At 40.7% G+C, this 27,455-nt stretch overlaps 1 protein-coding gene across 3 annotated transcripts; it reads left to right on the top strand.

Moving 5' to 3' along the window:
- The first annotated feature begins 204 nt into the window (after positions 1-204).
- LOC109475894 (Down syndrome cell adhesion molecule-like protein Dscam2) lies at positions 205-27,183 on the top strand. 3 transcript variants are annotated; one of them, XM_019776714.1, is made up of 12 exons: positions 205-429; positions 2,583-2,909; positions 17,444-17,548; positions 18,431-18,613; positions 20,665-20,937; positions 22,444-22,543; positions 23,472-23,617; positions 23,923-23,958; positions 24,183-24,242; positions 24,739-24,924; positions 25,304-25,371; positions 26,171-27,183. In XM_019776714.1, exons 1-12 carry the CDS (start codon positions 369-371, stop codon positions 26,255-26,257), a joined length of 1,632 nt encoding a protein of 543 aa, XP_019632273.1. In that variant the 5' UTR covers positions 205-368; the 3' UTR covers positions 26,258-27,183. The 3 variants fall into 3 exon arrangements, with proteins under 3 accessions (XP_019632273.1, XP_019632272.1, XP_019632274.1); XM_019776713.1 differs by having other exon boundaries at positions 22,438-22,543; XM_019776715.1 differs by lacking the exon at positions 23,923-23,958 and having other exon boundaries at positions 22,438-22,543.
- Positions 27,184-27,455: the final 272 nt, after the last annotated feature.

The following is a 27,455-nucleotide window of genomic DNA, read 5'->3' as shown; positions in this document are numbered from 1 at the left end:
ATAACGGGATTTGAGTGGGGTTTGAATATTGTCTACACACGGGTAAACATTGTAACGCGCGACAATTTAATTGCCTCGGCCAAACGATGGCATCAGCGCCCGGCCTGCAGCACATCTCAATTTATACCCACTTATGATGATACGGCCTGCTCTTCATGCGGTGCATGCGCAGTGAGGCCCGGACCCCACCCTGTCTCAGCGGCTTCTAGAGGATGACGGCGGTGTGTTGTACCAGATTGGACGTTACCGTGTCCTAGTGGGAGTCTCACCGGGCTAACCGTCTGCAGCCTACGGTGGCCACCCCCATGCCCTACCGAGGAAGCCTCGCCCACCTTCCGGAGTAAGCGGCGAAGGAGTATTTCCCATCAATGGACGGGCTGCATCTAAATGCATTGACGTCGCTGTTGGCCATTTTGGCTGTACATAGAGGTACGTAAGATGATCTTCCCTAGCCATAAAAGTCTACTGCGAACAACCTGTATATCCTGCGTGCATGTAAACTAGAAGTACATGTGGCGTCAGCCATCATTTTTCCAGTGACGCATGTATTTTTACAGGTCCGAATGTGCATGTACAAGCGTTATGTAAGCTATCACCCATCTAGACCTCTACACAATCACGTTCAATTCACTAACGTAAGTCAAGGTTAAAACTTTCTCATAACTAATATGCCGTGGATATATCAATATTAATGACAGTCCTTCTCCAAAGACCATAGTATAATCTATTTGTTATGAGAGCGCTTCCGAGAAAACCCTCGGCTTCATTAAAATTTATACGGTTCACAGAAAACTGACCGGTGAAAGAAAGGGTTAACGTAAGGATCGAACTTGTACTGTAAAGCTGACTGTTATTGGGTGAGGGTGGGTACAGTTTACATGTATTACATAGGATACGTGGTTTTTCAAGATTCGATGCACATGCACAAAGAATCCACCCTTTACAATCTCTGAAATATGGTAATAAGAATAATGCTCAATAACGTCTATTTGATCTGAGACCAGTAACTAGGCCAAATATCCCACCGGAAACGTTAATGTTGACCATACAACGTCGTTACCATTCAGAACCACTCTGTATTAATAGAAAATACATCTCATTTACATTCGCATATCCACCGTAGCTGGCCGCATACATGTTAAGTGAAGCGCACGTACCCTGTATGATTTGAAAGCCTGTATATGAAAGCCGCTGGCTTGCGTATATAGAGTGTACAGGCGGGATTGCTTTCTTTTCATACAAGGGGAAACGAGGGAAAATCTGGGTAACAGTCGTACTGTAATTAACCTTCGCCCCAAAGAGGGCAGTTGGGAAGGCTGTGGGAATTAATGTTTAACATACTGACGATCTCCAGCCCACTTATATGAGAAGATACGGGCTGGGGCTGAAATCTCACTTAATTTGGAGGGTTCTAGATTGAATCAGTGGCTCCGGAGCGACGACGGAATACGCGCGTCACCGCCCCTTGCTTGCCCCGACAGCCGCGTAGATAGCTGCTATCAACCGATCAACACTAAAGTATGCAGCGGAACAGAGAATTCAGGGACCGTTCAACATTTCCAGTGACTCAAAACAGGATATTTTTCTGTCAGTAACGACAACAGAAATGATTTGAAAGACTTGACTTACTTGACTTATGTCGAGTATTGGTGTCCCTGGCCTCGAGACAAAAGAAATTTGCTTTCATGTAAAAATGTCGTCTGAAAAATCTCGCTCCCAGGATAGTCATGGACCGTTTAACCTTTTCAGTGACTCAAAACAGTCATGATGGTAAACTATAGGATATTTTTTTCTGTCAGTAACGACAACAGAAATAATTTGAAAGAAATCGTTTCATTTTCTTCTTCTTTCATGTAAAATTGTCGTCTGAAAAATCTCGTTCCCATGATAGTCAGTGACCGTTCAACATTTTCATTGAATCAGTCATGGTGGTAAACCTCTGGATATTTTTATGTCAGTAATGACAATAGAAATGCAGATTTGAAAGAAATCGTTTCATTTTCTTTTTCTTTCATGTAAAAATGTCCTCTGAAAAATCTCGTTCCCAGGATAGCCAGGGACCGTTCAACCTTTCATTGAGGTAGTCATGGTGGTAAACTACTGGATATTTTTCTAACGTACGTAGTATTAGTTACCTCCATAAAAATGGGGGTAGTTATTGGTCTCTGTGTGTGTGTTTCCGCACATTTGTAGTCAGTATAACTTCAGAACTCCATTTTGGATTGTGATGATATTTGGTATGTTGGTAAGTTGTAGGAAGACAAATGTCAAGGTAAAATATGGACGTCCTGGTTGCTGACCTTGGTACTGCAGCAGAACTTTCTTTTTTATCTTTTGTCCTGAACATGCTATGGTTTTGATTTTGGGGGGAACAGATAGCTTTTCCTGTCAGGAATAAGTGGCATGGGTTTTGTCTCCCTAGCGGATTTTTCTGGAACTGCAGGGGAATCTTTTAAAGCGGATAAGTCCAGAAAGGAACACCATATTTTCATCATTTATCTAATGTAGGTAGTTGTCTACAGAGAGAATTTTAGCTCTATTGTGAGATTGATTTTGTTTTTTTGGCTATCTTGCAATTGCAGGACAATGTGACCCGTTGTTTGTGAACAGCGAGGTGAATGCTGTCGTAGGGGAGGAGGTCACCCTGCCCGTCACCGTGGCTAACGACGAGAGAATCCTCAGCCTCGTCTGGAGGAAGGTGGAGGGCGCGCAAAGAGTCATGGTCTACTCCTACATTCCCGCCGAGGACTACCGGGCATCGCTGGGGCCCCTGGAGGGGCGGGCGGAGCTTGTGGGCTTGTCTCTGAAGATTGACAAGTCACAGAGGGGAGACGCCGGTTTGTACGTCATCGAGGCTACACTGGTACAATCCGGACCACAGGAAGCAAACATCAACTTGAATATATTAGGTGAGTTTATACATTTATTATTCTATTTCATTGCCTTCGGTAGAAGACTATGCTCTCTGTTTGGGCTTGGGGGATCAGCTTTGGTGTGGGCCTGTATGTAGGTCCTACTAATGACTAAATAGGTCATGTATGGATCTTGGATAATTGGTATGTGGGTAGGTATTGTGAAAAAGTAGGTCACGTTCAAAAATGGTCCATCTGGATTTTTCCAATGGTACTGCAGGACGCTTTTTGTGCATTTGTTGGTTGTTTATTTTCTAAGGATTGAGCGAAAGCAATACTGTCTATCACTCTCATAGATAGATAGCTAGCTAGATAAATAGATAGATGGTAAATGAATAGATACATAATTCAGAACAACAAAACAACTAGAAAGTAACAATAATGACTTGAAAAGAAACAAAGAACTTAATGACGGTAGTTTTTGCATCATGTTCAATGTTTTTTCTTCAATCAAAATCTCGATGCCAAATTGACGATAGGCACAACAATGAATCAGCCTGGCCCCACATAAAGTACGGGTATTCTTTACCAGGTGCCGGGGTGCTCATGCGTGGGGATTTAATTGGTTTTTTTAAGAGATAGTCCCAGACGCAAGCCTCTGGTTCGTTAGATTTAGGCCTAGGTAAAATATGCTGTGTTTTCTGTACATGTTTCGTTCCGGAACAAAAGTAGGGTTGGTAGGTAGGAATGATAATTTTTTAAAAGACTTTGGCAATCTCTGGTGATCAAATTTAAACAATACAGTTCAACAAACTTAAAAATTGCATGAGGACACTTATATTTTCAATGTCAATGTTGGAAAACCGATTAAACAACGTTTCATCACTCATGTTATCAGATCATGGAGCCAGAGAAGGTCGATCAGCTCGAAAAAAATGTCCCTTGCAGAGGTCCACACACGAAAAAAAAAAGGCTGGGGTTGGTTGCAGTTTTTTTAGGGTCGTTCGGGAAACAGGAAAGAAAGGGTCCCGTTTCACTCCATTGCAGAGCATAGGGGTGGTGCCCATATACATTTCCGTAGCCCTTTGGCGACACACAGCCTCAGTTGTGCAATGCACTACAGCAGGGGGCTAGTCCACTGGTAGTGCTGTGTGTTTGACCTTCCCACACTCTTTCTCATATGTGCCAAGTGCTAAGCAGAGAAAGAAGTGTGTACCATTTTTAAAGTCTCTGGTATGACCCGGTCGGGGTTTGAACTCACGACCTCCCGGTTACAAAGAGAGCACTCTACCAATTGAGCTATATATTGCACCGGTCATAAAACAGGAAACACAAAATTTTTTCCTAGGCCCTGTCCACAAACTAGACTTCTTACTTCCTGTCACCACTGCCCTACGGTTTCCGCCGGCACACCAACTGCATTTTGCCCCACTGGGCAGAGGATATGCATAAATAGCTGCCGAGTCCTCTGAGGCTGTAGTGATAGATAGTAGTATAAGTCTCCACATTAGGACACACCAAGTGATTTTTATGGATAACGTCCGCGCCTGCATTGAGTTTGGCCTGTTCCCAGAAAAAAAAGAAAGAAAGTCCACTTCTTGTAACTATGACCATAGAGTCACGACAGTGGGATAAGGAAAGACATGATCCGAAAGGAAAGAAACAGGACAGGGTGAATATTCTAGTCACTTATGTACATACTAAATTGAAACAACCTATATGTCCAAGGTATGAGATACTGATACAATGTGCTATAATGTGTGGCAGTATGTGCATATGTTCACAGATATTTACAGACCCCATGTTCGGTACGCGTATGCATGACGTAGGCACTGCGCAATTCTGTACGCATCTCTGGATTTACCGTTCAGCTCCCTCGGTTTTCCAGACACGCATATGTACCCTAAGTACGCCCCTCTTCACATAACTGCTGTTCATAGCCTTCACCAAATCAATAATTCATCGGTACTTATAATTTTGATTGTTTGGTACAATAACTGGTAGGCTATGCTGTAATTATAGTTGTCTGCCTATCTTATTATGATGTCTGAGGCAATGTATTTCACGTAAAGGGTATCGGACTGTTTCAAGTGCGTTTTTGCAGTTGAAATGAAATGGAGTGATGCGAAATGCCATGAGGTACGTATTCTGTAGTAGTGTGGAATATATGTAGTAGTAGTAGTAGTAGTAGTAGTAGTAGTAGTAGTAGTAGTAGTGGTAGTAGTAGTAGGAGTAGTAGTAGCAGTAGCAGCAGCAGCAGCAGTAGTAGTAGTAGTAGTAGTAGTAGTAGTAACGGTAGTAGTAGCAGCAGCAGCAGCAGCAGTAGTAGTAGTAGTAGTAGTAGTAGCAGTAGCAGCAACAGCAGCAGTAGCAGTAGTAGCAGTAGCAGCAACAGCAGTAGTAGTAGTGCTCAGCAGCAGTAGTAGTAGCAGCAGAAGCAGTAGTAGCAGCAGCAGCAGCAGTAGTAGTAGTAGCAGCAGCAGTATTAGTAGCAGCAGTAGTAGCAGTAGCAGCAGCAGCAGCAGCAGCAGTAGTAGTAGTAGTAGGAGTAGGAGTAGTAGCAGTAGCAGTAGTAGCAGTAGCAGCAGCAGCAGCAGTAGTAGTGCTCAGCAGCAGTAGTAGTAGCAGCAGCAGTAGTAGTAGCAGCAGTAGCAGCAGTAGCAGTAGTAGCAGTAGCAGCAGCAGTAGCAGTAGTAGTGCTCAGCAGTAGTAGTAGTAGCAGCAGCAGTAGTACATTTTTGTAGTATCAGCAGTAGTAGCAGTAGCAGCAGCAGTAGTAGTAGTAGTAGTAGCAGTAGTAGTAGTAGTAATAGTAGTAGTAGACTGGTTTAATTGTTCTTAGCAAAAGATATACATGCCTCCTGGCAGCCGTGGAGGTCTGAATTGTGAGGCTATATATTTACAGAGGTATCAGCCTGTAAAGTGATTATACATTTACAGTTAGCGTTATACGTAGACGTTTTTGAGAAGATTCAAAGGAAAAATCAGAGATAACAATGACAAAGTGAGCAGTTTTTCTAGTATTCCAACCCCGATGGCAATACAAATTAAATCAGTCCATGGCACCTTTTAAAGAAAAATCTTGGAACTTCAGGTAAAAAGTGGACCTTTGACCCCCCCCTGGCTACGGGCATTGATTGATATTCGCTTCATAGTCAAGTCAAGTCAAAGTTTATTGCACAACAATTGTCGCGGGTACAATGTATGGCAAATAATAAGATTTCTAGTTGGTATGTGTCAATTCAGACGTATAATGTTATATATATGGTCAACGGACATTGTATCTGGCAGAATATTTTAAGTAACTGCTGGCTAGAGAATATTTTGACTCTACATGTACATTCTACATTATGCTAAACTATACACACGAAGGGTATAGTGAGCAGTTGTACCTAATTATACTAAACATGTTCTATGGCTACTAAACAGAGTGTATACTAAGTTACTTGCCAGGAATGTTAAGATTCTACATACAAATGCTACGAAACGCTATACTATATACATATGCGCCCTTTGACAATAAGAGGTGTTGATATCTTTTAATGATTTCAAACAAGACACAACAATTTTCTACTCGCCTTAGAAAAGATGTGATTTTATCGTGTTCCCTTTAACCACCGTTTTGATCTACCATCTCCCATGGAACTGAATCGTTTCGTGATCTTCACAAAAGAGAGATTAAGGTAGTCAATACACTAAAAGCCTGGCTAAGGCCACACCAAGTAAATTTTATGGATGACGTCCTTTGGAGACCCTAAATCTAATGCGAGAGGGCGAAAAAAAAACAAGAAGGGCCCTAAAAAACAAGATGCCTAGATTAGAGATATACTAAGAGACGACAAATGTCAGGACACAAATTGAATGAGGTGACACAGTGTAACAAGCAAGAAGTATTTTATTCATCATCAAAAAAGCAATAAATCAGGTGGAACAGCACTATTCGTCCTGTGCTTTGGGGAGATAGATGGAGCGGTCAGCAAGTTTCTTCAAATGTGGCAGCATGAACCAAACTGAATTCCTAATGGAAGTCTTGCTTGATGCTTCATAAGCTTTGGTCCGTACAAACCTATTTGCGGCACTGTCGTGACTCTTTGGTCATAGTTACAGGAAGCGGAATTTCTTGGGTTTTTTTTTCTAGGAACAGGCCAAAATCAATGCGCGCGCGGACGTCATCCATAAAATTTACTTGGTGTGGCCTAATCTAGGAAGTGAAAACGAAATTTGCATGTCTAGAATTTTTCTGACAAAGAAAGGGAATGATGGGCCTTTCATTATACGTTAGTAGAGAGGCATAATTATAGACAGTCATAATTATAGACCTTATATAATCATACACAAAACTATCAAACTTGCTTCAAATGGTAGAAGATCTGTTAACCCACCTGTATATCTACATTCATATGATTCATATTGAACAACCGTAACATATTAATCATAGTAGTTCAATGTTGAAGATGCCCCCTGTGGGGTATATCAAGATTATTACCGCATCATCTATATTTTAACAGGAAGTAAATGCTACTTTATGAAAAAACACTACTCGCCCAAAATAAAATACGGTAACCGGAAATGTTATAGCAAACAATTCACGTGGTTTGTCGATTTTTCAGGTCCTAGGTTATTTGTTTCGAATAACCTGTAAATAGCCATTTTTTAGGCGTTACACACCAGTTTTGTACCATCAAAACAGACAGAAGTGTAAGCTGCGGCAACGTTTGAACCACTCATACCGGGAAGGACCCCTACTCTTTTTCTATAAGTGTGGTGGGTCCTTAAACATGCGTGGGGTGTGGGTCTCCCCAAACATGGGACCTCCATTTAACGTCCTATCCGAGGGACGTCCCTAACCGAAGCTAGGTACTCATTTCCACCTGAGTGAAGTGAGAAAACTCGTGTTAAGTTCCTTTCCCAAGGGCACAGGATCGGTGACAAGGGTAGGATTCGAACCCGCGACCTCTTGGTTGTCAGCCGAACGCGCTACCGGCTGCGCCACACGACCCCGCATTGGAAGGCGGAGAACTCCTTCCATCGCCTTTACCTTCCCATCCTAAGTCTTATACCCCATTTGACACCTGGGTGGAGTGAAGAAAGTCGTGTAAAGTGCCTTTCCCAAGGGCACAACGTCTCTAGCCAGGCATGCAAGAATTGAACCGTGAGTCTCGAGCCAGCTATCCTAACCACGCGGCCATTTCTTTTAATCATTCACATATATCTATTGAGTATTAAGGAAGAGGCACAGTTGCTTATGTGACGCCTTTTACTCAAAAACATAAAACGAGAGTAAAATACAACACAATGACGCCACCAGTACGTTTTGGAATGTACATAAAATAGAATTAAGTAGATGAATTCACAGGGTGCCTCATATTCTTTCTAACTCGCAGGCGTGATTTTGCGTGAATGGCGACATCATACGCATGAGCATTATGAGTTATGAATGTTTAATGTAGAAATCCATGGAGCGTTTTAAGATATGACGCACAGTGGCAACTTGATCGTCACATTTTCCATGGTCCAGGCGTCACATATCCCTAGTTTCACATAACTCAGGTGCGAGTGACGTCCTAGATGACGATAAAACTGCTGAAGCAAACCACGACAGCGTGAACCAAAACGAGGGCGTTGACCTATGACCTATCAGAGGTCAAAGGTCTTATGTGACGTCAAATGTTGCTCCCGATGTGCAGCAAATTGCAAAAGCGAAGAAAACTAATTTATTCATACGTTTGGGGTAGGAATGACTATCACACTGCTAAAGAAAATTGCACGAAAACGTGAACCAAAACAAGGGCGTTGACCTATGACCTGTCAGAGGTCAAAGGTCTTATGTGACGTCAAATGTTGCTCCCGATGTGCGGCAAACTGCAAAAGCGAAGAAAACTAATTTATTCATGCGTGTGGGGTAGGAATGGCTATCACACTGCTAAAGAAAATTGCACGAAAACGTGAACCAAAACAAGGACGTTGACCTATGACCGGTCAGAGGTCAAAGGTCTTTTGTGACTTCAAATGTTGCTCCCGATGTGCAGCAAACTGCAATAGCGAAGAAAAGTAAATGCATTCATACGTCTAAGGTAGGAATCTAGCATAAAAAAGTACAGTAGCCTAAAGAAACAAGCACATGTCCTGAAGCAATTCCTCACAAAAGCACTGTACTCTTTCCATTCTATTTTGAAACTTTGAAACTTTATTCACACACCTTCTTGCAGACGATAAGTCTGAATTGACAGGCATTTACAATGAAATAGATTAAAAACGCTAAGGAGTTAAAATAGACAATCAATCAAATTCGGTTTAAATCAATAAATATAAGTGTGATAAAACTTGTATAGTCTTCTACATATAATACAATTTATGAGGCCACGTCGGTATTTACAGATTGTCAGTTAAAATGTTTGTTCAGTCCGTACGTTCCTTGTCCGTCGCTTGGATGGTGTTATTTTGTATGAAAAAAATACCACCATAGACAGATCACGGTGCATGATACGTACATATTTCATCGTACAACTTGTTTATTTTCATGTTGTAATGTTTAGTTACTATGATGGCTTCACAGGCGACTGAAGAGGTCCAATGTACTCGTAGGGACACAGTTGTTATCTTGCTAACTGCTTTCACCCTTACACACTACATGGCTGTTCTATCGATAAACTTCTCCTGTGAAAATCAATACAAGCGTAGCGTGTTAAGCCGTGCATGTTTGTAACGCATTTGTAGCCGTAATTACAGAGACAGTGAGGTGGGCATGGTATATATTCTACAAGCTATTTTGTTTTGGGTGATGAACATTTGTCACAGAAGACCAGTTTTGAATTTAAAAAAAAATACCGTGCATAGAAAGACCGCTATGATACGTACATATTTCATCGTACATCTTGTTTATTTTCATGTTGTAATTTTTAGTAATGGGTCCTGCCCTTGGTACTGAAACCTACTGATGGTTACACATACATACTTGCAAATCTTTAGCCAAAATCTTTCCTTGTCCGTCGCTTGGATGGTGTTATTTTGTATGAAAAAAATACCACCATAGAAAGATCACGGTGCATGATACGTACATATTTCATCGTACATCTTGTTTATTTTCATGTTGTAATGTTTAGTTACAGGTCCTGTCCTTGGTCCTGATGGTTACACATACATACTTGCTAATCTTCAGCAAAAATCTTTCCTTGTCCGTCGCTTGGTTGGTGTTATTTTGGGGGAGCTGCATGAACTATGTATCGCCTGTAGACTTCCTACACTGTTTATTTTCATGTTGTAATTTTTAGTTGCTGGTCCTGTCCTTGGTACTGAAAACCTACTGAATATTACACATACATACTTGCTAATCTTCAGCAAAAATCTTTCCTTGTCCATCGCTTGGATGGTGTTATTTTGGGGGAGCTACATGAACTAATCATCTCCTGTAGCCTTTTTATACTGTTTATTTTCATGTTGTAATTTTTAGTTGCTGGTCCTGTCCTTGGTACTGAAAACCTACCGATTGTAACACACATACTTGCTAATCTTCAGCAAAAATCTTTCCCTGTCCGCCGCTTGGATGGTGTTATTTTGGGGGAGCCTTTTTATACGGTTTATTTTTATGTTGTACAATGTAATTTTAAGTGGCTGGTCCTGTCCTTGGTGCTGAAAACCTACCGATTGTTACACTTGCTAATTTTAAGCAAAATTTTTTCCTTGTCCGTCGCTTGGATGGTGTTATTTTGGGGGAGCTACATGAAATATGCATCGCCTGTAGCCTTCCTACACTGCGTAATTCAAGCTATCGATTTTTCTCCATGTATGCATACACTGGACTACATCAACACCATTTCTACAAGATCCAGTGATATTCCGCGGCGTCATATGACACTTCTTTACACCCGGCAGCCATATAATAACCTTAAATCATTAGACAGGTTCTCATTGTGCTTTCAGTTCACGATATTTATTCGTATGATGTAGCTAGATAGAGTGGCCATGACAAGACGAATTGTACAAAAAATCAACTTCATATGTCCAGTATTTCGTTATATTCATGCTGATATTCATGCAGGTCTCGTACCCAACCTTATGTATAAATGTATATTGAATTCTTTTTGATGATGTCTCTTCAACTTTGAATTTGTGTAACGAAAGTTCTTAGACCTCAACACTAAAGGCTTACCCAGAAAAGGTGTGGCATCTTGTTTCCCTCAACACTAAAGGCTTACCCAGAAAAGGTGTGGCATCTTGTTTCCCTCAACACTAAAGGCTTACCCAGAAAAGGTGTGGCATCTTGTTTCCCTCAACACTAAAGGCTTACTCAGAAAAGGTGTGGCATCTAGTTTCCCTTAGAGTCAAAGGAATGGCAAGATGTATAGATAATTTTTAAAATCTTAAAACGCAATATATCAGAGTGTCGGGTTACAAATGTGGCTAAATTTCACTTTGACAGTTAGTTTCATTGTAGGAAAGGTGCCCTACGCTGAGCATTTTACATTTTTGTTATTTTAGCTTTGCGTTTGCTTATACATGTACATCTACCTGAATATGTTTTGTTCTGTTATATCTAGGTTTTATTTAGTTTACTCGTTATGTTAGTTTCATGGTTAATATTTACAAAGTTTATAGGAGGACGTTGTACAAGCCTTGCAGCCAAGTTCTTTTCTCTTCCTGCACTGTTTTTTTCATTAGTTTGGCATATTTGTTGATTTATGTTCGTCTTTTTATTTGTGAAAATAAATAAAAGAAAAAATGAAATGAAATGAATGAGCATACCTAGAATAGCGTTCCCTTTACACGTGGCACCACTGTGCGCCCTTCGCACATCATCGTTGTGGCGTCGGGTGATGTAGTGGTTTAGTGGTGGTGTAGTGGTTAGAGCAATAGACTGTGAACCGGGAGACCCGGGTTCGATTCCGAGTCGTACCCGGGACATGTCGGAACATGCGCCCCGATGTTGTGCCCTTGGGAAAGGCACTTTACACGAATTTCCTCACTCCACCCAGGTGTGAATGGGTACCTAACTTCGGTTGGGGAAAGTCGTAATGAGGTCACCTTGTGGCGCCGAATGGCAGCCGCACAGACCCTTGCGACAATTCCACAAAATAATTGTGGAACAAATATGTGAATCATTTGTATTATTTGAATGTTGTAATTGTTGTAATTGTTGTGATTTGTCTTGATTATGTAATACCCTGCTTCAATTCAGCCGTATAAAGGCTGCGACTGCACGGGTACTGTTTGGACAGTAAAAAAAAAAACATTTATTATCATCGCCGATTTTGCTGGAAGTTGTTGCGTCGATTTGTTTGAAATATTCATGTCGACAATCGCTTTACACTTACGTTTCAGAAGTACAGTCGTTTTTTTTTTCTGCGCGTCCCACAAGCGAAACTCGATTAACGCTGTCTTAAATTATCTGCCAGCCCGCGCGACCTTAAAGCATGGTCCTGTGCACAGGGCTTATTCTTAACGTCACAACCCATTTGGTGCCGACGTCCTTACAGACAAATGACGTCATTACAGCATGGTGGCATGATCATTTTGTTCCGTTGGGAAAATATTGGTCAACAACAACAAGAAATTATCATGGAAGTTTTTTTAAATATATATATATTCCGAAACATGCAATCACAAGACGTGATGACGGCACACTCAAGTTTTTTCAACTTATATTAATGCCGACACCAACACAGGGACAGAACAATACTCATTTACACCTGAGCGAAGTGAGGAAAGTCGTGTAAAGTGCCTTTCCCAAGGGCACAAGATCGGTGGCACGTCAGGACTCGAACCCGGGGCCTCTGGTTCCGAGTCGAGAACGCTGCCGCTGCGCCACACGACCCCACATCATGGAAGTTCATCTGTGTTGGTTGTAATCATAGTAAAATGTTGAACTTTATTCCAGCATGAACATTGAACAGAGATCAAATTTTCAACGACCTTCTGTCGCCTTCATCAGGATAATTAATGACCAATCACTTCAAAACGTAATCTCGCGAGAGTTACGATTACAGACACGTGACCTTATTCACAACAAAAAATGCCATGCGCTTAATGTTATGACATGTATATTTATACTTTACACATTTGGTAAGAAGTAGATATGAAATTATGATAATAACATCTTGGAGACGCCTCAGGATGATGACGGGTTAATTTTGTCACAAAGTACATGTGGCATGTGAACCAATGCAATCTCTCTTAACAGATAGATTATTACAGATGGCAGTCCTTGTAGGCTACATTTTTACTGACCCGTCGTAATTCCGATCACCATTCGACTATTTCAACAACTAACACATGTGAACTACGCGAACACGTGTGTCAAGGGTCCAATATGCTGCCTTGCGGTACACCACTTGATGCCTAAGCCTTACAGGGGAGGCATTGTACCACAGTGCCAAACTCACCGGCTTTCTACGCTTTACCTTTCTGAACCATAGTCTTCAATGGCATATCTAGCTTTGCTGTTAAGGCAGTCTTTCCTTTATCTAATCCATAACAAAATCCACTGTGATTATTGCAAACGGGTTGCTCCTGGATACTTCCTAAACCTACGCCTAATCCCAACACCAAAATAGCCCCAAAGAACACTGTTGGGTAGAATAATACTTCCTTGATCTAAAGGTGACTTCAATCATACATTAGGCCACAGCAAGTAAATTTTATGGATGACAGCCAGACCAAATCTAATGCGATAGGGCAAAAAAAAAGGCATGCCAAAAACAAGGTTCCTTTTTGACATCACAAACCTTGTTAAACAAGAAATGATACCTATGTTGTGCTAAGTTTACTGCCAACTATTAAAACATCCATTTCTCGGAAAAAGTTTTTAAAAAATAAACGTTTTCAATCATTGTACACATGGTTTTGATTCAGTGGTAACATCACATATAAAAGAAATTAAATACATCACTGCATCAAACTGTAAAAGACAATACATTCAATCAGAGCATTGTCTTGTCTCTTCTCAGATCATCTGCCATCCACGTTCCGGCATGGCAACATACATCTTTGTCCGTTTTCGACACGTTGGCCACTGTCAGATGACATGGCAAAATTTTCTCTTTTTTTTCCAAAATTTGGGCGAAAATTACTTGCTGTGGCCTTACGTTATTTACTCCCACATGACATTTGCGGATACAGGTAAAAGTCTGAGCGTAGGCGGTGGGAGGCTTAATTGATTTCACGATGCCAAACCTCGCGCCCGGTGGAGTGAATATGTCCCCGGGCCTGTGTAAGGCCACACTGATATAATTCTATGGATAACATCTACGCGCGCATTGATTTTCACCTGTACAAAAAAAACATATAAGGTATCCCCATACCAAATTTCAGGTCATTTGGTTTCAGCACCAGGGCCCACATCCCAAAATGTATATTTTGGCTGAAAATGGTCACAACAAAAAAAATAATTTTAAAGGCATGTTTAGAAATAAAATGGAAAAAGACGTTTGTGGGTATTTGCCCATTGTACCTCCATGCCACATTTCAGATCATTCGGCTGAGGGAGAAATGAGAAAACAATTTTTTTTATCCATAACTAAGGTATGGGCTGGAATAAAAAAAGAACTCCGAGGCTAAAACATGGGTGCAATACTCATGAATGTATTTCATGAAAGCAACCGACAATAGGGAGCCGGCGGTAACTACGGAGGATGGCACCCAGGCTGCCGACGCTCCACAGAACTCTAGAACTCAAACCCGGTGCAGAATTATAATGCGGCAAAAGGACAGCATGTGCCGGCTTGTCACAGAAGTAGTCACGTACAAACTGCACATTCGTAATACCATCTTTGTATACCTGTGGGTTAGGAGCATTTCTTTTTGGGCTGGACTTTTTTATTAGCCCGCTCGCATTTGTTTGGGAGTCTTCAGAGGATGTCATCCATAAAATTAAGTCAGTGTGGCCTAAAACCTGTAGCGGGGAGGCTTAGTAGTCGTGCCCGCGGTGGTTGTACGTTGCCAGGGTGATACCCAAACACAGGCTACGGTAGCGGAAGACTTTGATTTAGGGTATATTATAACTAAAGGCAGGCGTATGCATAACCTTCAATTAGGCCACACCAAGTAAATTTTATGGATGACGTCCACGCGTGCATTGATTTTGGCCTGTTCCTAGAAAAAAAAAACAAGAAATTCCACTTCCTGTAACTATGACCAAAGAGTCACGACAGTGCCGCAAATCGATCGTATCGTCAGATCGACCTGAAACCCGTAACGCGAAATGGGTAAAGGGCACAAAAATGTGATGAAAGAAACAGGACAGGACAACAACTGCTGTTCCACCTGATTTATTGCTGTTTTGATGATGAATAAAAGACTTCTTGCTTGTTACACTGTGTCACCTCATTCAATTTGTGTCCTAACATTTGTCGTCTCTTAGTATATTTCTAATCTAGGCATCTTGTTTTTTAGGGCCCTTCTTGTTTTTTTCGCCCTCTCGCATTAGATTTAGGGTCTCCAAAGGACGTCATCCATAAAATTTACTTGGTGTGGCCTTACCACAGAATGTACACTCAAAAGTATTGGACCCGCGCAATAGCTCCACAACCTTTCCAATATCATTTAAAAGAGAGAACAGTAAGACTTCATGCTTTTAGTTTTCTGCTCCGATGTTTCTCCGATACCGCAGAAGGGTTTATAAGATGGAGAGAGTCACAGATGCACAGGAGTACATGAAGGGGACTACTCATATTTCACCACCTGGGGGGCTAGGAGATATCCCAGAAAAGGCAGGGGTGAACCGTTATAGTTTTGACGGGTGGAGACGGGATGAATTTTCAATACTGAGAGCATAACAAGCTCATTAGCATCAAGAATAATTCTCCTAGGACTTCACCAATTCACTTACATTTGCTCTGTGTTGCTGACAGCCGTTCGGCGCTTTGTCTAGTCTTACAAAACAGACCTGAATACGTACGTAGGGACGACATACGATCCTACCAGCTAATGAGGTAAATAGGATTAAGCTTGTGCGACTATGTAATTGGAGACTACAAAAGGGTTTTCTGATACCATGTTGCTCGTCTGATGTTACCGACTTGTTAATAATGTAGTCTTCCTTATGCAGTGTTAGAAATACATGTACCCATCTGCAGTCTGCATTTTGCAGAGACATTTTCAATATTGCAAAAGAAGACCTTAAAAAGCAATCTACAATTTTGCAGACTGAAAAAAAAAACAGTCTAGGGTTCAATAGCTTTTGCATTTACTACTCACTCTATAATATACAAGTAATTTTGCATGTATTTTTCAAATAGCATATAAAATGTTTGCCAACATGCAATTTTGCATAATTATGCAACGTGTTTAGATCAGCACATGTAAGTGTGTATTTTCAGAAATTATTTCCGAATTGTAGAAAAAAATGTTGACATTCTGCAATATTGCAGCCCACTGGAAAAAAAGTATTTCTACCACTGTAGCTGTGTTTATGTATGCTATATTAAATGATAAAAGTCTGGATCGAATGCACCGTACCCTTAAAGGTAGCCAATGCAATTTCAGGGGGGGGGGGGCAAGACAAAGAATATTTTTGATGCGTAAATCTGACTGATATTGACATTTACTGCTTTTCTATAGCACATTTTGTTACCATTTCAAACTTGAATCGTTTGAATTAGCCCCGGAAACAAGCCACGGTTTTTGGTACCACTGATAAATACCTAGAACCAGTCTGCGATACATGACAAGCAACCGTTTTCTATCAGTGACATCGCATTTTTGTCTCAAATATATCAGTATGCTATGGGATAAGGTTAATTCAACTACTACGTTAAAAACAATGACCAGAAAGTGTGTCTTGTGGGTGTGCCTCATGCACTGCTTTAAGGCCGCATTAGTATCATAATTAGCTTTTTACTCTGTACATAATGATATTTGATAATTTTTGTACATAATTAATTCTGTGTATAATTTTTACCGAATTGTATATTTCATGTCTACTGATTTTTGATGTCTAATGTTTATTGTTTGACTTGGTTTCGTATTGTTTTGTATTATCATTTCAGGTTTGGGAGGACAACTTGTAAAGGCGTTGATACACCTGTTTTGTCCTCCCTTCCACTTGTTTTTGTATGTGGTAAATTCAAATAAAGAAATAAAGAAATAAAGAAAGTCCAGTTTTAGTGCCCTGAAATCGTTTTGGGTACCTTTAATGCCGGTAAAGTGTGAAATGTCGTTTCAAAATGCGTATACCATGAAAAGATACATAATGTAGATTCGTACAGCTGGGAGATTGATTTTAACGCCACACTGGAATGATGCTGCATCAGGGACTTTCTCTAAGTCACCTTCACAGAGAAATTATAATATATTGCTCGTACGTATAGCGGTAAAATGAGGCTCCGCTGCGCAGTTAATTTATCAACGAAAATATGTACCAAAACGTCCCACATAGAACATCAAGGTTGAGGTTGGGGCTAGGAAATAATGTTGTGTTTCCTGTTGACCCTAGAAAAAGCTGTCGACCCTAGGCTTTTTTGTGTGTGGACCTCTGTAAGGGACATACATTTTTCGAGCTGATCAACATTTTCTAGCTGCAAAATCTAAATCTGAAGCCTAAGTGATAAAGCATTGCACAATCAGTACAATCATAAAATTTCTTGTTATTTTTTCAGTGCCTCCTACAGTTACGGTAGGTCCGAGGAACCCGTATGTAGTAAGATGGCGGACCAACGTCAGTGTCAGCTGTTCAGTCGGAGATCCGGTCCCAAAGGTCAAAGGTCAGTCACGAAGAAATCCTTACATATACTGTGGCAGTTGCCACTTTATTCACCATTTCCCATTCCCAAGATGCATTGCGCCTGAGGGGTAGCCATGGGATGTGAACTGTGTATTCCTGTGATGTGATGTACCATGAAGGTTGCTTCCTTGATATTCATATACTACAATATCAGCTGAATTTTTTTTTAGCAATATATCTCCATTTCTATTGACAGACGGCATAGCGTTACCACCGTACGGTTACAACCCACATGTTTCATGTTAAAAAGAACACAAAAATTTCATTCTATATTTGCTGTCAGATTCAACCCATAGTAAGTCAATTAATGTTGAGCATAAAATACCCCAAAACCTCAAAACACACGTACACGGAAAAATAAACTGTTTATCATCAACAAGATACGTTCCTCCGCCAAAGAAAGAATGCAATAAACGCAATAAAAAATGCTAGCCTGTTACATAGGACTATACATGTATGTGCTGCAAGAATAAATCTTTGATTTTTCAGGTTTGGAGGTCCATGTAGCTTTGTATCTTTATCTATGTAGACAGTATAACCGCCCTTCGGCGTAACACACTCTAGCTAAAGAGTAAAGAGTAGAGTAAGGCAGTCTATTACTGTTTTATCTGTTGGATCTATGATGCTTTTTCATGAAGCATGACATGACCACAACCCAGTCCTTCGTGCTTGATAACAACTGTGCCGTCGGGTGTACTGTAGTTATATAAAATATCGCAAGATGGCGCTCTGCATCAGTGGCGAACAACACACACACACACACACACACACACACACACACACACACACACACACACACACACACACACACACACAAACAGACAATACATTCAACCTGCTGTTTGCCTTCTTTTCCCCATAGGATTGTCATGGCGAAAGGACGGGAAGGTCATAGATGTATCACGTGCAAAGTACGGACATGGGGACGTCGAGTCACCGTCCCTTCAAATCAGAAACGTCAGTAAAACTGACTGGGGGACCTACACATGTGTGGCGGACCACAAGACTGGTATCAGCTCTGACAGTTTGGAACTACAAGTAGAATGTGAGTTCTCAATAACTAAGTTAATATACTATTGCTAACTAGAAAGGTGACATTTGCAAAGCAAATGCACAATGTTTACATTCGCAGATGGTCTGGTCTGTAAATTCTTAAACACATTTATACATATGGTGACAGGTGTCTAAATCCCTCCTGCTATAAAATTGCAACATGATGTAACCAAACACAAATTAACCATGGTGATAGACGTCTGGTTCAGGTCGTTGAGCTTATTTTTTTAAATTTGTTTTGGAGAAGAAGAAGCAAAACAGAACAAAGCAGAGCAAAAACAGTATGTTTTCCTTAGGTTAACATAACTAGGTTGATATCTTTGAGGTATTCTTATGAATAATTCAAAGATAGTTTCAAGTTTGACATACAACTCAGCCCCCCTCCCCATTTCGCCATGGTTTTACTCCATACTGTGACAAGGACATTTCGATTGTTTTCAGCGCCCATACACACAAACTATATCTGCAAATTGTAGATAAGGTCCTTGAGAGGCCTACCTTGAGTGTTGAACTTGAACAAAAGTTTCAGCGTTGAAATTTTCAGTGTTCCTGTCCTGGTTGAGTTGTATGAGATCGAGTTGCTGCATATCGTGGTGCATGGTGAGATGAACAGGGGGTCTTCATCATTGACGTCATGATAATTATCATATGAATCTCGCCAGTTTTGGCGGGTAAATTGATTAAGTAGCCGCATGTTGACATGTTTAACAGACAAGCACTGTACTGACCCTAAATCCGCTAATCTCCAAGCAGATCTTTTGGTGGGGGTAAGACAGTATCAAATTGGCCAGTCTGTAATCATTACAGGCTGGCCACTTTGATACTGTCTTACCCCCACCAAAAGATCTGAGACCCCTCTGACCAAAACAAGCAATGACCTACATGTATAGCTAGTATTTTATTTTGCAAACGGATTGATTTTGTTGTTTGTTTTGTTCTATTTATTTGATTTACGTATGTGACAGGCTCTGTAATTCTGATTTTGAGTTGATATTGTTCAACGTATTTTGAATTGTTAAGATTAAGTATTACTCCTATGTTCGATTTTGTGTTTTATGTTGTACAATTGTAACGTTTTTGTTGATTCATCTGTTGGATGTGGAGCCAGGGCCCCCTTGGACATCAGTTGTTTATCAACTGAAGGGGCGACCCTCAAGATTAATAAATAAATAAATGATTGGAGATTAAAATCCACGCCCTGCTGGGGCTAAATAAATCAAGTTAGACACATAGAGTAAAATAAGAAAACTATGCTATGCTTTATCTATATCTAGATTCACATGCTTTTTTTACTCGTCTTGAAATATGTGCAATCAATTTTTTTCAATTATATCTCGTATTCCTTCGCATGGCCCTTATGCTTTACGTATTCTGAATAAATGAACGAATGAAAAGTTTATTTAATCATTTTGATTGGATATGAAAGGTACATCGCATCCATTGACTGAATTGCGTACTTTTACATTATGTAAAAACTGTTGACATTAAGGCAATTTACCGATTATCGCTATTCTTATCGTTTAGGCCATGTTGATTTGATTATATGGATGACATCCTCCGGGAGCCCCAAAACTGATGCGCGTGCGAATTAAAAAAGTTTTGCAAAAAAAAAAAGTTCTTTTCATTATGAAATCTACGTGGTCATGAGGGTTCAGCAAATGGCACAGAATATGGTTTGGCGAATAATCTAGTCTTCAAGCTCATTTCTTTACAATTTCGTCTTTTTTCGTTTGATTTTGGCATTCTACGACATTGGTATAGTTTTTATTAATTTTTTTTGTAACTTATGGTATATTTTTGCTCATTTTGCAACATGTTTTGTACGATTTACAGTATGGTTGGAAACTTTTTTTTTTGGAAACGGCCGAAAATTCATGCGCGCGCGGATGTCATCCATACAATCAAATCAACATGGCCTTATATGCTAAAACACAAGAAAACGCTACCTTAAAACAGGTAGGTTTTAAGTCGGATACATCGTAGTAGTTCAAACATGTACGTTTATAATAAGAATTTTGTGACATCTTCTATCGTTCTGTACAGACCCAGCAATCATCACAGAGATCACAAAGTCCCTCACAGCGAACGCAGGAGACAGGGTCCTGTTGGAGTGTCGCGCCGAGGGGAACCCCGAGCCGACCGTGATGTGGTCTCGGGCAGGGTCGCGTGTCCTCCCGGGGACCCAGGCCTTCAGCGACGGTCTGAGCACGCTGACTCTCGGGAACGTGAAGAAGAACGACAGCGGAGTCTACACGTGTGTAGCCAGTAATAACATTGGGGAAAGTCACACCAGATCAGTCAGACTAAGAGTAGAAGGTAAATAAATTGAAAATCACACTACATTAAAGTTCTTTTGCCAGTTATGGCACTATGGTCACAGCAAGTAAATTTACTCCGTGGTAGTCCTGTATTCTCATCAGTTGTTAACTCCAATATATTATTACTTACCCAAAACTTTATCACCACATCAGAACGTTTTTAAAAGATTTCAATTTCTCCCTTTGTTATCTATGTACTGTGTCCTCTTTGCCATCATTTATCATTGGGTGGGGAACCGGACCTGCGCTCTTGAATTTCTTGTATTTACTGTTTTTTGCCTGTCTTAAAGTTGCGTTTGTTTTCTTTCTTTATTATACGTATTTATTTAGTGGTGCCGTCAACATAAGTGCTTTCCACTTGAGTGCGGCACCACCTTGTCCTGTACCTTTTTCTATGTGAATAAATAATAATTTAAAAAAAAAGTAAATTTCATGGATGACATTTTCCACAGACTCCAAATCTAACACGATAGGGAAAAAATACAAGGCGGGCAAAAAAAACCAACAAGGTCCCTACATTTTTAAAAGTTTGACATCATAAACCTTGTTAAACAAGAAATGATACCTACACTGTGCTAAGTTAACTGCCTACTATTATAACATCCCCACGACACCCCAGATGGTAGAAGTGGACGGATAAAGTAAAGTATTATATAACACACATTTCTTACCGAAACAACTTTGAAAGATAAAAGTTTTCAATCATTACCACAAGTACAAATGGTTTTGATTCAGTGGGAACATCACATATACACAGCCACCATCACATATGGAAGGAATGAAATACATCACTGCATCAAAGTAAAAGACAAACATTATCATGGAGTCTTGTCTCCTCTCTTCATAGTTATCTGCCATCCACGTTCCGGCATGGCAACAGGCATCTTTGCTCATTTTCTTCATGTTAACCACGCACTAAGGGCAACAAAATTTGTTTTTTTTCCAAAACCAAGCCAAAATTAATGCTCACGCTGATGTCATCCGTAAACATTACTAAGGCCATGTTGATTTGATTATATGGATGACATCCGCGCGCGCATGAATTTTCGGCCGTTTCCAAAAAAAAAAAGTTTTCAACCATACTGTAAATCGTACAAAACAGTTGCAAAATGAGCAAAAATATACCATAAGTTACAAAAAAAATTAATAAAAACTATACCAATGTCGTAGAATGCTAAAATCAAATGAAAAAAAGACGAAATTGTAAAGAAATGGACTTGAAGACTAGATTATTCGCCAAACCATATTCTGTGCCATTTGCTCAACCCTCATGACCACGTAGATTTCATAATGAAAAGAACTTTTTTTTTGCAAAACTTTTTTTTATTCGCACGCGCGCATCAGTTTTGGGGCTCCCGGAGGATGTCATCCATATAATCAAATCAACATGGCCTTAGTGTGGCCTAAGGTACAACAGTTCGTGATATACTAGTACTAGTAGTGCGATGCTAAACTTTATTCCAACATGATATTCAGGACCTGTGTTTATTTTTTTGAGGTTCAGAGACGAACAGTTTGACGTTGACAGCCATCATAGCCGGCGCATGCGCGGGAGGGGCTTGGATCATCCTCTGTCTTGTGCTGCTAATCCTCTGGATAAGAAGGTAAACGTTTTAGTAGCATCTCCTCCTTGCGAAGAATTTAAGTATTGCACATATTAGCCTGTACTGGATATCTTTCTCATTCACGAGTTGCACATTCCCAGGATCCTTTGCGCACAGGGTAGGGTAAACCACGTGACTCATCTTCGGCTCTGGTCGGAAGAAGGTATCTGGCCGATAGTAGGCTGGGAGCATTCAATTTCAAAAATCTGTCTTTTTGTCACATTTTCACGTAGTATTTTGAATCAACCCTATCCTATCCCATACCGATAGTCATGGAGCAAAAATTCGATGCCGCTTTGCCGTACGAACGCCGTGAAAAACTACGTGCCTCCCGCCGCCGGCAGTGGTGTCAGCCATTTTTGAAATTTCCGAGCGCTCGCGAACACTTCCGACTTCTTCCGAGCAGAGCCGAGGATGAGTCACGTGGTTTACCCTACCCTGTGCGCAAAGGATCCTGGGAATGTGCAACTCGTGAATGGCAATTTGGGGACCACCAAATGAACACCAAATTTAAAATGTGTAGTCACCAACTTTAAAAATATTTACTTCCTGTCGGCATTCCTGGCGCAATATTTTTCAATAATTTCATGTCTTTATTAGATCATAGACCCCAAATTTGTTTTGCCCTGCATTGGCATAGTTACTTCCGCATTCGTTGCGTTTTGCTGCGGTGTGATGCGTTGCACGAGAAATACCCCCAAATCGTACCTATACAGGGTGTTATATAGATGGTACTGTATGTGCAGAACAACAAATGTTGTGCTCAGCAGGACAAGGGTTAAGACCCGTTGATACTATTTACCATACTTGACTGGACGACGTGACTGGACGAGTGTGATGTACATGTATATAGTAGGTAGTCGGTGGCGGCCTCGGTCGCGGTTTTTTCCTCAGGCCTAACTTGTCTAAATTATAACCGTTCTTATAGAAGAAGACGAAGGCGAAATGACGCAGCATACTACTCCGTGGGGTCCAGAGAGTTCCAGTTTCTGGCCAGCCGGAGACTGGCGGAACTGCAGGCGACAAAACCCATGCCGCCGCCCGCAGCCCCTCCCAAGAGATCCTTAATGACAGGTGCGCCCTCTTTCAGATAAGATACAAACTGCAAACACACCAGTAATGACGTTTCACAGATAACCGTATTCCACGGTACAAAGTATGGCATCTACTAGTACATATCACCTGTAATCGTAACACCTTTCAGGGCTTGAAATACACGGTGCATGTATCCTTAGTGCACCCAAATTTGGAGCGGTGCACCCAAATATTTTCGTAGGTTTACGTATGTGAAGATGTTAAATGTATAGTAGTATACAGCATATTCTTACCCTTCAAGTGATGTGTGTGATATTCTAAGAGAGATGTCTATTGTTTCGTAGCCGGAACAACCCTTGAATCCTCTCCCCGCCGTCATGGTACGTATAGGAACCACTTCTTGAATTGTAACGTTCTTTCTAGGGCGGCATTAGTAAAATTACTACGGCAAGCAATAGAAAGAAATATATTCTATATGTTTCGGCAAAAGAAGATACTGCAATTGGCGAAGAAAAAACGGGATAGAACATGGCTATTACAAGTCACATTGGAACGGAAGGGAGGATGAATGTAGACCTGATCTGTTTTTGTTTTATTGTTCCAGACCCGTCCAAGCCAACATGCGAGACTCTGGATAAAAGCCGCATGCGCGCAGCGGAAGGAGGTACGTCACTTTATACTTGATGTATGGGATCCATATACAAAGAAAGACAAAGACAAACTGGACAGGGTACAGAATCAAGCTGCAAGATTCTGTATGAACAACTATGAAATAGTGTCACGTAAATGAAGGCACTGGAAGGCAGAAGAAAAATGTCCAGACTATGCATGACGTAAAAATGAATATAAACTGGTGGACGTACCAACTACTAAGTACCTAATACCAGCCCAGAAGAAAACAAGAAATAGCCATGCCTTCAAGTACCAGAGTTATCAACCAAGTTAAAACTTTTAATCCAACACAAAAAATTCTCTCATATAGAGCTTTCGACCAGTCACTTTGGTCTTCTCCAGTAGACTGATCCAGTGAAGCTTGTCACGTGGCTTCTTTGAAGTGTGACGTCAACAGGTCAAAGGTATCTGGGTCAAAGGTATCTGGTAGACGATGTCGGGCCCCGTCGCGGTTTAATATTGTTACTATATCATTGTTGACCCCACAGGAAGACGGCTCGCCCGCGTCATCTACAGCTACCATCCGCAGGAGGAGGACGAGCTGGAGCTGAAAGTAGACGACATCCTGGAGGTGGTCAAGGGAGACGACTCCGGGGGCTGGTGGTACGGGCGTCTGGGCAGCAAGCTGGGGCTGTTCCCCTCCAACTACGTGGAGATGATGACAACAGCAAGTGGTGAGAGCATTCTCTGTGTGGATATTTTAGTTACTTCCGGGACGGAAGTATTGTTTTGGGAGGCTCCGGGGGATGGTGGTACGGGCGTCTGGGCAGCAAGCTGGGGCTGTTCCCATCCAACTACGTGGAGATGATGACAACAGCAAGTGGTGAGAGCATTCTGTGTGGATATTTAAGTTTATTCTCCAAGCAGAGTATTTTTACCTTTCTAATATGCCCCGTTTTTTCTGCAATGATGCAATCATTACATTTCCATGATTATTGATGAGACAAAAACAATGAAAATAGAAAGGCTATAAATATTTTTATGTAGGTATGAGGTGTCTGAATTATTCTTGCCATTGCCATTGCTAACATCACGCATATATTTTTTCCTCAGGTCTTGCCAAGCCCAGTGCACCGAGAGGACCAAACGGAAGAGGGGAGAAACCGTCACCAGGGGCAAAGGTACCATCAATCAATCAATCAATCAATCAATCAATCAATCAATCAATCAATCAATCAATCAATCACCTTTTTTGCTCAACAACTGTAACTGGTACAATTGGTAATGGTATGGCAAAGAAGGTATCGCAAAGAGGAAGCAACAATGATGGATTGTGTAGGTCGAATTTGGTAGCGTGAGAATGTGCTGCTTCTGCATATATAAACAAGGAAGCACCAGGCAGTATTACGATGCTTGGGTTATTGGCAGGAAATGGGGTCAAATGTCTGATTGCATGTGTTGCCACCAGAACACCTAACAATATTTTCCATACCGCGTTCTTCCCTCCCTCAAAACAACAAAGTGGCACAACAAAATCCTTCAAGATAGACATCTATCATTATGGCAAAACATCCCTATTATTAATAGTATTAACATAAGTGACTAGAAATAACCAAAAAGACTAGAGAAGTAACATTTGCAAAGCAAACGCATAATGTTTACCTTCGGACATGGTCTGCTCTGTTAATTCTTACTCAAACACATTCAAATACATTGTACTACTAGTATATGCTGACAGGAGCAAAGTAGATCATGAAATTGCAACGTTATGTAACCCAACACCAGTCACTATGGTGACAGGCGTCAACAACTCATGTCATTGGTCAGGTCATAGGTCACTGTTTGAAGAAGAAGAGGAAGAAACAATATGTTTTCCTTCGGTAAACATAATAAAACAAATACGAACTATTTCATGGAGGGATGATGTCTACGACTTCTTCTTGTTGCATTTTGAAACACTCTTCTTTTTTCCGGCAACAGGCAGGGAGGCTTGAGGAGCTGGTAGAAGATCCCCTCCACGTGTCCACCCCAGAGAAGCGCGGAGGGGGACAAAACATGAGTTGGTGAAGAGGACCTATTAAGCACAAGGACCAATGTCATAGAGCGCACTGATACCGAAAAGCGGTGATCAGGTCTCCCCATCTTGGCAAGCAATTTCTCGTCATCGATGCTTTATTTTAGACGACTATTTTAGATGAATATTTTAACTTGATGAGTCATGTGGGCCTTTCTGATTGGGAAAGCCCCTGTGAAAAATAGAAATCCCATTTCGGTTTGATTTAGTGAATTTGACTGCCTAAGGACACCCCCCCTCCCAAGACCTTAACCGAAACAAGTTAGTGTTTCTTGGTTCGTAACATTATGGGTCATAATCGTCTTTGACGGTTCTGTACTTAAAGTATACATCTACTTCATCTCCCATTTTTCAACCACATTTCAATGCCAAATACATACCTCAATTGGCCATAACATATTAAACGTACGTAGGAACGCGAAAGATTATGAAATGAAACCGGTATCCATAACCTGTTGTGATATATTTCTATTTATGATATGATATTTCCCTTCTTTTATGCCTACAATATATAGAAATGTTTATTGTGTCGTTATCGAAGTGAGTAAACATGTAATGTGTGTACAGAATATGTTTGATTTAACATCTATTAATATCTTGTTTTTGGAAACCAAAGAAAATATTTGATGCCATAGATCAAGAACTACACAGGAAACTTAAATATGACGTAAACATGCCGTTTGTACTTTCTGCTTTCAAATCATCACGAAGATTAAACATGAAGGAAGATTGCTTCCGGGTCAGAAAGATGGCTTCCGGGTCAACAGGAAGTGCGTGTTTTGAGGGACTGATGACATGATGTGTTTAAATCTTTCTGATCTTTCTTTCTGTTGACAAAGTGTCGTGACAAATATTGTTTTTGTCATACTTTTAATTTCAGCAGTATGCGAGTCGTAATTGTCGTATTGTTTGTCAATGCCGAAGCTTTTCAATAAAAAATTGTCAAAAAGTATAAATGTTCAACTGGTTTTTATCTTTTACACTTCGACATTATACACTTCGACATTATATTTGTATATTTGTGTTTTTCTCACATCAAGTAGAAAAACTGAAAATGTTAATAGTTCATTTTAGCTACTTTATCAATCTACAAGATCGACCGTTGATTTTTCAAATTAATTCAAAGGACAGTATAACATTTGAGTTGTATATCGATTTAATTTCAATAAATGGTTTATCGGTATTGTCAGC

This window comes from Branchiostoma belcheri, unplaced genomic scaffold (genome assembly GCF_001625305.1).
Source record: "Branchiostoma belcheri isolate BF01 breed outbred unplaced genomic scaffold, Haploidv18h27 scaffold35, whole genome shotgun sequence".
Lineage (NCBI taxonomy): Eukaryota > Metazoa > Chordata > Leptocardii > Amphioxiformes > Branchiostomatidae > Branchiostoma > Branchiostoma belcheri.
The sequence above is the reverse complement of the archived record's forward strand: the minus strand, read 5'-3'. Positions and strand labels throughout refer to the sequence as shown.